This window comes from Doryrhamphus excisus, linkage group LG2 (genome assembly GCF_037039965.1).
Source record: "Doryrhamphus excisus strain RoL-2023G ecotype Guam linkage group LG2, RoL_Dexc_Guam_v1.1, whole genome shotgun sequence".
Taxonomy (NCBI): Eukaryota; Metazoa; Chordata; class Actinopteri; order Syngnathiformes; family Syngnathidae; genus Doryrhamphus; species Doryrhamphus excisus.
This window is the reverse complement of record NC_136358.1, coordinates 16,075,507-16,087,795: the sequence shown is the minus strand read 5'-3', so window position 1 is coordinate 16,087,795 and position 12,289 is coordinate 16,075,507. Positions and strand designations below refer to the sequence as shown.

Below are 12,289 nucleotides of genomic sequence, written 5' to 3'. Positions count from 1 at the left end.
CACGGGGAGAACATGCAAACTCCACACAGAGATGGTCGAGGGTGAGGAAAGACAAAATAAGAAGCCAAAAAGTTACCACTTCCACACAAAATAGGAGGAGAACTCATTTATTCATTCATTTTCTACCGCTTATCCTCACGAGGGTCGCAGGGGGTGCTGGAGCCTATCCCCCGAAGAGCATCCCGAAGAAGCCACCCATAGACCCACCACCCCCGGGGGCAAGCATAAGGGTCCGGTGCATTGAGTAGACGTGTTCCGTCCTGAATTCCTTAAGGTTCTGGGTGTTGAGGGTCTTGGCTGATGCGTCTCTTCAACATTGCGTGGAAGTCCGTAACAGTACCTTTGGTTGATAGACTGGGGGTGGTGGTCCCCCTTTTTCAGAAGGTCGGGTGCCTTCCAACTATAGTGGAATCACGCTCCTCAGCCTCCCTGGGAAAGTCTATTCCAGGGACTTTATCTGAATCTCAGCTGTAAGAGGTTCAATGCGGTTTTCGTTTTGGTCACAGAACACTGGACCGGGTCTACACCCTCATGAGGGTGGTCGAGGTTATATGGGAGTCCCGGAAAAGTCATTAGATGGTGTCCCTCACGGATTCCTTTGGGGGGATTGGCGGCGACTACGAACTATTCGGTCCTTGTACAACCAGAGCAGGAACTTGATTCGCATTGCCAGCAGGAAGTCGAGACGGTTTCTAGTGAACGTTGGTGATTCTGTTTGGAATTTTCATGGACAGAATTTGTCGGCGCAGCCAAGGTGTCAATGGAGTCCGGTTCAGGGACCTTAGGATCTCATCTCTATTTCCAGACAATGTGGTCCTAATGGGTCTTCGGACTGTGACCTTCAGCGTTTACTGGGATGGTTTCTATCTGAGTGTGACCTCTGCACCTCCAAATCAGAGGCGGTGGTTCTCAGTCGGAAAAGGGTGGAGTGCTCCCTTTGGGGTTGGGAATGAGGTCCTGCCCCAGGTGGAGGAGTTCAAATATAAAATATCGTCACAGTTCACATGTATCTGTTATAAGGTCAACATAAACCTTGAAGTGCTCCAACTCCGCGTGTTTTTTGTCATCGCCATCTTTGTGAAGATGAGTGTAAAATATATGAAAATGCAGATCTTCTAAGGTCAACTCAAGGCCTGCAAGTGTTCCGACTTTAGATTGAAGCGACACAGATAAGCCAATCCCTCGTCAGATAACATAAAGCTCTCATACAGCTTCTCAGCCTGCAGCGTGGGTTGCCATGGCAATGTGTCCTGCTTAAAAAAAAAGTGACACTGAGTTGAACCTGAAGTGTCACATGATGAGAGCCTGTATTTTTATTTATTATTTTTTTTACATTTTTAAAGCATGAAACCTGACTTCCTGTTGCTTATAAATAACATAATAGTGTTATAAAAAAATGATGATGCCATACAATAGCTTGTAAAAGGAGTGACAGCTATACAGTGGCTGTCATTTGTTCCCCTTTAAGGGGGGGGGGGGGGGGCAATAAAGATAAGGTTGCAGCTTAGTGGGGTGGGGGGGCGGTGAATGATGGTCAACTCGGGGGGACGCATCTATCACATGGTGGCACTCCACTTATTATTCTTTATTGGTGGAGCCGCATGACGACTTCTGATGCTAATGTCACTAATATGAGTGCCGGCGTCTTGGTTTTTAACCTTTGACCTCAACTACCGCAGCCCTCTTGTACAACATGTCACTCAAAAAATGTGGAGAAATAATCCTCCCTAGATATAATATATATATATGTGTGTGTGTATACATATGTGTATATATGTATATATATATATATATATATATATATATATGTGTGTATGTATATATATATATATGTGTATGTATATGTATGTATATGTGTATGTATATATAATACATTGTAATCTAAATATATTATATATATTATATAATATATATATAATATAAATATATATAATAATTGTTATTTTTTTCGTCAGTACTACACCTTAAATTTTTTCTTGACATCATGGGTGTCCAAACAGCAGCCCAGGGGCCATGTGTGGCCCACAGCTGTTTTTTAATTGGCACTTGCTACATTCTAAAAATACAACCAAATTTTTAATTTAAAATTTTTTAAATTAAAAATGTTTTTAATTTAAAAAAATAAAAATAAAAACCCCATCAAAAATCGGGAAACAAAACACAAAATAAATTTGAAATATTAAAGTCATAATATTGTCAGAAACAAAGAATATTTTTGTGATTATGAGTCAAAATATTATGAGAATAAATTAAAACAATGTAAAAAAAAATTTTTTTAAGCAAAAATCAGGAAACAAAACAAAATAAATTTGAAATATTAAAGTCAGAAACACAGAATATTTTTGTGAATATTTTTGCAATTATGAGTCAAAATATTATGAGAATAAAGACATAATATTAAGTAAGAAAATGCACAATATATTTGACATATTTGAAAATTAATTAGCAAAAACATATTTATTAATTAGAAAAAAATGCAAAAAAATTTAATATAAGGAGAAAAGGTTCCTGGTCACAATACCTCACAATAAATTTTCTCTGATGACACAACTCTTAGAAGAATCGTTAGTATTTGTATGCTACATTTGGACCTTAATCAGGTTTTAAGTAGAGCTACAATATGCAAACGCAACAAGGGGGAGTAAAACAAAAAAAATGATGGCTTCCAGCCTTCCTGGCATGACAAGAAGATCCCACCTGAGATGTTTTCTACCCGGTTCACCACTTGGTGCAATGTTCTCCTGGAGCCTCCTGGAAAAACACTCGCATCATACATGCCCGAACCAATTTTTGAGGTCATTAACAAGAACGACGTAGCTACTCATTACCGAGTCTTACCGAGAAATGTTTTTGTTTGGAGAGTTTTGTGTCATTTTTCCAGCAATGATAAACAGCCCATTTGAGTTTAATGATTCTTTTTAAATTAATGCTTTTTGTCACACTCCCTCTATTGTAGCTCTACTTTAAAAGCTCATTAAGGTAATAATAAAAATCTAGCTATTTTTTTAACTGGTCTTAAGACTTTGATCAGGTCCGTATTTAAGTGTTGTTTATCCGGTCCAGAAAATGAGTGCGGATGAAATGCTTTTCCTGGAATCTTCTCTTAAATAATCAAGCAGTTGCAAGGATGTTTTTATTTACCTTGCCTGCTATGATGGAAGTGATAAAGGCAAAGGCAGGAGGATGGCAGGATGGCAGGAAGGGAGGCATGTGTGTCTGTGTGAGAGAGAGAGAGAGAGAGAAGAAGCAGTAATTTGAAGCCGGGCTAATTAAATGGGATGAGCAGCATGTTGTGATAATGAGACGGTGAAAGCATCTTGAAGAGCTTGCCTTTTTACGGGAGCAGCAGCCAATCCAACTGGCGGCTTCCCACACTGATGAGCCCGCTCCACCAATCAAGTCGCTCATTCCGAGCCTTGGCAACAACCTCCGCGGCAAAGCAGAAACAGCAGTGTGATGTGTGTGTGTGTGTGTGTGTGAGGGAGGGGGTTGTATTTGCACATGTGTATTGGCCTTGTCGTCTTCAGTGTTTGGCTTGTAACGTCTCGTATAAAATGTGTCTTCTGTGTGTGTGTGTGTCAGGTGACCGGCCTCACACACACACATACATGCGCGTGCACGTCCATGCGAGTAGCCTACTACATGATGACCTCATGGAATCCTTATGATTACAATCTATATCTGCAAATGTTATTTATTTTGGATTGTTTTAAAGCTACATGCACGCCAGTTTGATGCACGCACACACACACACACACACGGGTGTGTGCTTGCATAATTAGAATCGAGCGGAACCTTCATCCAGATTGATTGTGGGAAGAACAGCTGACACATACATTAAGGGTCCAATATCTCGTCCAGTCATATTTCACCATCTTTATTCATCTTTTTCATTCATAATCCTTTCAAAAACTAAATACTTGTGTTTTTGAAAAAAAACATAATGTCAAATATGAATAGATACATTATGTATCTTTTTCTATACACTTTATTATTTAACTATTATATTGCAGTGTATTATTTTAATTTATAATTTGATTAATAATTACATTTAATTATTTTTAAAGTAAATCAAATAATATGCTTGTTTCTTGTATCTTTTAAAATATTTGTCATTAATCATTTATTCATATTACATTTTTAAATAATTATCCATTATAAAAATAAGAATAATTAAATATATTGTAGCATCATTTTATTTGCTATATCATAATGTAACATATATTATTTATCATTCATAACTATATTTAAATGTGATTTATCTGTGTGTAATGACTTTTTACCATAATTTTTACACAAATATTTTCTATTTTTTATTACATTTTTAACAAATGTATTATATTTGGGCATTTATGTAAATGTTTTGAAAATTGAGTGGGGGGGCTATAACAGTTTTCCATGCTGTCATTTAACTTAAATTAAATGTGCATTAATAAAGGTGAGGTCATCACCTTATAAAGTACTGTACCGGTATCTAAACAGTTGCAGTTCTTTTCCTCACCACTGGGGGCACTCTACATTTATGCATTGCATATGGCTGCATGCTTTCATTTTAGTGTTTTTTTGTGCTTGTATCTGAAATAAGAGTGTGACGTGTTATTTCCCCTCAGGAGACTGTACAGGATTTTTCTAAATCTAAAAAAAATCTTAAAGTACATAAAAATAGTAATAGACATTCTGATTTATGAAAAAAGCACAGGAATACTATGGCTTAGAATGGAAGATGTGTGTGTGTGTGTGTCATCATCCGGAGAACAGTTGTCGGCCCTGATGGGGGTCCGCCATAGTCAGTGGCCCACATTAAGGCTGAAGCGAGGGGGGGGGGCTTGGAAAGGAATGAGTGGGAGGTATGATTTGTGTGTGTGTTCACGCGTGTGCACGACTTGATTTTGTATTCAAGACTCCAACTGCTTTGCATATGGTTCATGTTGCATTATTATGATGAAGTATTACACACTTCTTACATACATCACTCGTGCTCACTTCCAATTGAAGACATGAGCAGTGTCAATGCAGCAGTTTAACTGAGTGGAGGAAAACTGCCCCCTCTTGGTCACAATTGGAATTGCACACAGGTTCCTTACAATGTATTGTATGAATGTAATGGGGTTTTTTTTTATATTCCCCATATTGGTCAACGAAATGCAAGAAAGTGGCTCTTTTGCAGCTTTTCACCATATTTTTTATTTCACTGTAGTTTTATCTTTAGATCATACACCCAATGCAATTCATAAACACCAAATTCTACACAATTTGTGCAACTTAACACATATATTCATGAAAGAGGGGAGGGGTGGGGTGTGGGTAGCAGGGCACAAAACCAAAATAAATACAGTTGAATTGAAGGTTAAGAGCAAGCCTAGAGGAAAGTATGTACAGTATGACAGTCAAGCGTGGATGTACTTCGACATGTAGTGTGATCTATATTAAAAATGATGCATTTGTGTATGTGTACTTTAAAAACAGGTGTAGACACATGAGCACAAATTCTAATAATAATAAAGCAGGGGTGGCGGGGATGGGGGGAGAGGGGGGTTGCTGGAATTTTAGAAGTCGCCCACGTCTGATCTCTTGTCCCTGAACTTGCTTCTGGCCTTGGTGCGGGCTTTGAACGCAGCAGAGTTGTGAAGATGCTGTCAGAAATAAAAAGGAGAGAAGGTCATGCAAGTGTGGGGTTCTCAAACTGCGGTACGGGAACCGCTGGTGGTACTCCCATCTTGTAGAGCTAGAACAGTGGCTATTTTATTAAAAAATCATTTTTATTTCGTAATCTATTGCTACATTCTCATCTCCTAATTAGAAAATGGTACATAACAAGAAAGTGACAAATGATAAGTGTAATTGTTCGGACATAGCAAAGGGATAGGATTAATTCATCCGCTTCTTCCTACTCCTTTTCAGACATGTTGAATTGTCAAAGTGTCAACATAATGCTCCTCAACTTGTTCCAAAACATTAGTGCATATATGACGTGTTCCATACCCTCTCAAAGCGGGAGATCTTCATGGCCTTTATTGTGGCGGAATCGACCAGCATGGGAGGTCCGAGTTGGAACACGTCTCTGATGAACTCATTAGCCTGTTTTGGTGAAAGTTGACATGTTAAGCCTCCGTTCTATGGCGTGGTTTCATGCTACATAAACATGACCGTACCTGCAAGTGGTAATTCATCCCAGCACCCACAAACTCCCTGAAGGCATCATAGGTCCTTTTCCTAAGCCAGCTGTCGATGCTCATGCGTTCTGTCCCAAAGCGGATGGTCTCAGATTGGAAGTCGCCCTCCTAGAAAGAGGGAAACAGTCAGAAATGTGTCATTTTTCTCTTTTACATGAAAGATTTTTTTTTTTTTTAAATCACCTCCACAGCCTTAAGGACGTCCCTAAACACGGAGCGCTGCTTCTTCTTATCTGTCTTGGCCCGATGCTTGTTGCAGTCTGTGGCCAGAGCACTCAATTTGTCGCACAGCTCGTCCCAGTCATCAAACTCAAACTCCTAGAGAGGACATCTACAATAAGGGGAGTCTTGCAACAAAAGTTTGAGTATCTGGGTACCGAGAAAACTCACCGGGTCCATGTCTCTTGCTAGCTCGAAAAGCAGCGCTATGGTCTCGCCTGCTGCGATTCTCATGTTGACGTCGTCACTCTCCAGCAATCTTGGCAGCTTGGGCAGATGTCTTGAGGAAGAAGAAACGAGAAGGAATTCATAGAAAATGCACAAAAACACGGTGATGTTTCAGCTGCTGGGGCGTACTTGTGCAAGACATCTTTAAGTTGGCTGGCCGTGCAGATGGTGAGCAGCAGGGCCCAGGACAGAAGAGCGTTGGTGTGCAGCTGGCTGGTGGGGGCGTTGACAGAAGGGCATGTACCATCAGCCCGAGCGTATGAGCGCGTGAAGAGGTTCTCGAAGCACTCCATGGTGGCACGCACGTCCAACACGTCATCTTCTGCCACTAAAGTACACAGGCCCAAACTCGTCGCCACCTACAAGGCGACAGCGTCAGTGAATTCAGCGTGTTTAATTCTCGCCAAGAGTTGCGACTCACCGCCTGTCTGCCCAGAATGTTCGCCGAGGTGTCCGCAAGGATGTTTTTGAAAATGGGTTTGAGGGTCTTGAACACCTCCTCACTCTCGATGCCCGAGCCCAGCTGGATGCAGAGCAGGCAGGCTAAAGACGCTGCTGCTCGCTGCTCCTCACCTTTACCTGAAAAAGACAGCAAAGCCTTTGGTCTACACTACCTGAGGATCAGAGCTAAACCAATTTACATTCACATTCGTAGGCCACCTGCAACAAAATGTAAATTTGTTTGTTATTTTTGGTTAATATAGTTCTTCTACAGTGGCAGCCTATCTAGGCAGTAAAGGCAACCTAGACACTGTGCCGCTACCTTTCTTCAGACTGCATTCGATGCCATCTTGCTTGACATAGTTCTTCTACAGTGTTTCCTGTATGATTTTATGACCGACTACTGAATACAAGGATATTGGCGCACTAGCATCCATCCATGGGCATGAAAGCCTGTCTAGGCAGTAAAAGCAACCATGACGCTGCTCCGCTACCTTTCTTCAGACTGCGTTCGATGCTATCAGTGATTGTCATCCTTCTCTCAGAGATAAATTCATACAGGATGCGTGTGGCCATCGCCGTCTTCAGCCCGTCCATCGCCCCCTGTCTGGTCTTAGCACTGGAGGTTTGGATTGAAACAAGATACATCAAATGTTAATTGGGGCTAATGCATGGATGTTTAATGCATATTAATGAAGCAAACAAGTACCTCTTATCCACTGTGCTGTCAATGAACCCCTTGAGCTTGTACTGGAAATCCTCCTGGGCTGTGTCCTCACTGGCCTCTCCGCCTTGTACGATAAAAGCACTTTCAGTACTTTGGTACTTCAAGAAAAGAAAGCAGAGAAGCGAGGCCCACCTTCATCTGCGACACTGGTGTTATCACTGAAGCTGCTGCAATGACTGAGCGTCTCGACAGAGGCGTCCTCGTCGCTAAAGGGCTGCACGTTTCCATGCTGGCCCCCTAAAGGAAAAAAAAAGTGCAAGGTTATTATTATGTAATATCAGTACAACACAGGTAGTGTAGCAAACACCACAGTTATCTAATCTCTTCCCGTATGCTGGTTTGCAGATTGTTGTCAGGGTCAAGGGCAACGTGCACTTTATTTACTTTTCTGTGCCAATGTAACTTGTTTACATGGACGGATGTAAAAACGTGATGTACGCACGTGCAATCAAGACCAGTTTGTGTCATATTTTTGACATAAAGAAGTGGCTGAGGCCATTTCAGTACACGTGGAAGGAACAGCTGATAAAGGCGTGGGAGGGTCGATCCAAATGTCTACAGTACCGATACCGAGTATAGGCGCGGTCATTTATGTACGTATAGTTTCCAAAGAGTCACCTCAAGGAAGTAATGAGATTGTCAAAAGAGAAGGATATTTATCATTTTGTTGCTATCGTTACACATACCTTGTTAAATCAAAAGTTTATTAAAATAAAGGATCTCTCTTTGCAAATTTAAAAGAAAATTCACAAAATAATTCGATCTTGTAAATCTCCAAGTAAAAAAGGGTCACTATCATCAATACCGGCGCTGTTTGTGTGGTATCTGATCAATACCAAAATTTGCAGTATCGCCCAGCCCAACTGAGGCCGCCTTCATCACGCCCAAAACAATCAACAAATGTCCGCAATCTCCTCCATTACATCACGGGGGCGTCATCCAACACTGGTAAACGCCTAAATCGACTGGAGGAAGTCACAAAATTTGGCCGTTTTAAGTTCTAACTCGTCCCTTTTAGCGAGGGAGTCAAAAACAAACATGGACGTTAGCAAGTGGGCTACCGTTACTGAGCATGTTTGCTAACGGACGTTGAGGCACGATACAAAGGGAACGGTTACTGAAATTAAGAGTCTGGTTGTGTACGTTATACACATTTAAGATTATCAATGATAGTTTTAATCAATAAACGTGGAAAACAAACGGCATATCGTCGTGTGTTGTCACGTTTTGACTGCTTTGTGTTAGCTGCTAGTTAGCCACAGAGCTATGTTTTGACGCATGTCGCGTCATATTTGTAGTCCTAGCTGGAGACACGTTCAATGCGTTTCAATGGCATCGCGTCCGCAAAAATACTACAACTCCCATCAGCACAAAAGGGACAGAAAAACCAGCAAAGCCAGAATGTCTGCAAGGCCGCACTCACCTCTGCCGCTCTTCTTCTTGGCCCTTCGCATTTTCTTTGTCAAAACAAAATATCTAGTTTGATCCAAAATCAGCCAATACACGACCAGCTTTTATTGTGTTGTCTCGCAAAGTGAAAATAGTCCCGCGGCACTGAGGAAAAAAAGGAATTGAAAGCGATCTTGGAGAAAGACTGTTGGCCGAGACGATACATTTTCCCTCATACGCCAGTGCTGAACACGTCACGCGTTCCGACCACTTTTTACCGGCATGGCTGACCAATCACGGAAGAGGAGCTCCGTCGCATGTATCCCCGCGTGACACACTCTGTGGGCGTCTCCTCTTACTGTACTTTTGCTCACATGGGCATGCTGTACTACTTGACATCTGTATATGTACTCACAATATTGCAAGTGCATTATCTTTAACTTTCATCCATAACTTTATTTACTTAGGTGGAATTGCACTACATCATACGAACATGTGTTTATAATATTCTGGGTACTATATAGATCTAACAGGGGCCAGTCAGGGAGTCTGTATAAAAGGAATGCTATCACGGCAACAATGCTGACAACAACCTGGAGCTTCAGGTTGTGCAGGGGCGTCAAAAGGCAGCCTGGCTATGTGGAGATGTTGCAGGGGGAATCCCTCGTGACTGAAGGCCCTCATCTGTGTGGTAATGAGTGTCTTTTTCAACACGACAATGCTGCAGTTCACAATGCCCGCTTGACAGGTCTTCTTCTAAAGCAGGGGTCTCAAACACGCGGCCCGCGGGCCAAATGTGGCCCGCAGGACACTAGTTTGAGGCCCCCGCCTTGATATGAAAGTTTAATGTTAGTGCGGCCTGCACAAGTTTGATATGGATGCTGTATGGTATCATGTACCCAGAAAAAAATATTACGTTTGATTAATGTTCATGTTAAAGGTTAAATAACTGTTAATAGTTATCCTCCCTATCCGTGTGGATGTGGTAAGTTTTTGGCTATTTAAGTTTAAAGGAAATAAGTTGAAGGCTACCGTTTAGGTCGCTAGCTCTCTAGTTTGCGAGTTAGCATGTGTCTCAAGACCCTGCATTTGCGCAATATGTTGTAAATAGAAAGAGTATAAATGTGACTATAGTCGTGTTTTGTCATGTCTTTAATCTGAAAAAAATAATTTGTCTACCCACCAACTATATGTGGTTTCTCAAGTTTTTATTATTTGCCGTTTTATTATTATTATATTTATTTATTACTGATTGATTTTCTTTTTTCTTGATTTGTTTATTTATTTTTCATCTTATTTTGTGTAGAAAAATAAAAAGTAAGATATTTGAGAACAGTGGAATGTTTTATCAGAGCCTTTCTTGTAGAAAATTGGAACCAAGGTGAAGTTTTTTACATTTTTTTTGTTTTTAATAAATGTGTTGTTTTTTTTTTTTTGGAAAACCTGATGCGGCCCAGTCTCACCCAGACCCGAGCTCCAGTGGCCCCCAAGTAAATTGAGTTTGAGACCCCTGTTCTAAAGGAATAACCTCACTCTTTTGGACCATCCTGCATCCAATCCAATTGAGAACATTTGGGAAAGGATGGCAAGGGAAGTTTACTCGTCAGAGCCCCGGCTGGCTGGACCTTACGCAATTGCACAGGTACGTCTTCCTTTCAGTCCTTCCCACGACACATCTGTGTGTGCTTCACACCACACCGGTATTCAAATGCAGGCGTCTGAAAATCACCCTTTTTCATTTTTATGCATTTTTTTTTAAAGCTTTCAATATGACATTCATTTTTACATGCATGGACACCTATTTCCATGTGTTATTTAACAGCATACAGTTGACTATCAAGACACTCAAAGGAGGCAGCAACAAGGCCTCTGTAAAACTCTATTAGCCACTAGGGGGAGCCATTCTGTTTGAAATTCAACAGTCTACTCCAATAAGAGCAAATGAAATTCCCATCAATATTTTTCTGTGATACTTAAGTAACCTTGTCAGCAGGAGAGTGCCATGCAACCCTGTTAGATTGCCTTAAAAGCATAGAGAAGCAGCCATTGTCTGGTTTTATTTTAAGTAACAGGAAGTGTAAAAGAAAAAAAAAAGAGAGTGTGGAGGATCACCTGCCAGGGAAGTACAGAGGGGCCCAGTGTAATCATCACTCAGCATGCACCGCACGGTGCACCAGTGGGCACAGCCCGATCAACTTGATGCCACAGGAATACAGATGATCGTCAAAGTAGCGAGCTGACAGCAGATGATAGAGGCCATCTGAATATTCATGGGCAATGCTGCTTATTAATAAATATTTCATAAAGTCCCGCAATGACGAGATGAGGATGCACAGGCCGCCAGGGGATAAATAGTGAAGCCTTAAGGATCTCCTGATGGAGATGATGAGACGTTGAAAGAAAGCGACTCTCATTTGTTGTCCTTTGTAACAATGAGTAAGCATTTAGGATGTCAGCGAGCGTTTATGTCATTTTCTAATGCATGATGTTTACTGCCAACTAGCCAAAGATCTTCTATTTACCAATAGCGCTCTTCCTGCTGTTTTTAAGAATCTAGAACTAAAACGCTAGTCAAAGATCCTCTGTGATAGAAACTCCCTGCTTTTTTAAGGAAAGTACTGCAAAATGCTGGTCAAAGATTGACTTAATGATGGGGTGCTGTGGTGGTTTTAAGTATCTTCTGAAACTTTTGTCAAAGATCCGTTATATGACAATAGTACGCTGCTGTTTTTGGGAATCTAAAACAAAAACGTGAAGATCTTCAATATGACAGAAGCACGCTTTTTAAGGACATACTTACAGAATACTAGTCAAAGATCCTCTATATACAAAATGCTTTGCTGATTTTTTTTTTACAAATTTGTGCTCTGTTTTTAAGGATCAGCTGCACATCTTTGGTCAAAGATTCACAATAAAACACAAGTGTTCTGCTGTGTTTTGAAATTGACAGCAAAAATGCTGGTCAAAGATCTCCTACATGACAAGAGCACTCTGCTGTTTTTGAGGACCTACTGCAAAAATGTTTGTCAAAGATCTTTTACATGTTTGGGTACTCTGCTGTTTTTAAGTATCACCTACAAAAATTCTTGTCAAAGTACTCTTCTGTTCTGAA

General features: G+C 40.8%; 1 protein-coding gene across 1 annotated transcript; it reads right to left on the bottom strand.

Moving 5' to 3' along the window:
* Positions 1 to 5,159: 5,159 nt before the first annotated feature.
* Positions 5,160 to 9,456, bottom strand: ifrd1 (interferon-related developmental regulator 1). The gene is made up of 11 exons (XM_058078324.2): positions 9,212 to 9,456; positions 7,921 to 8,025; positions 7,771 to 7,852; positions 7,556 to 7,680; positions 7,042 to 7,199; positions 6,750 to 6,979; positions 6,564 to 6,672; positions 6,357 to 6,491; positions 6,153 to 6,281; positions 5,983 to 6,078; positions 5,160 to 5,633 (listed from the first exon to the last, which is right to left on the bottom strand). The coding sequence occupies exons 1-11, from the start codon at positions 9,240 to 9,242 to the stop codon at positions 5,547 to 5,549; spliced, it is 1,287 nt and encodes a 428-aa protein (XP_057934307.2). The 5' UTR covers positions 9,243 to 9,456; the 3' UTR covers positions 5,160 to 5,546.
* Positions 9,457 to 12,289: the final 2,833 nt, after the last annotated feature.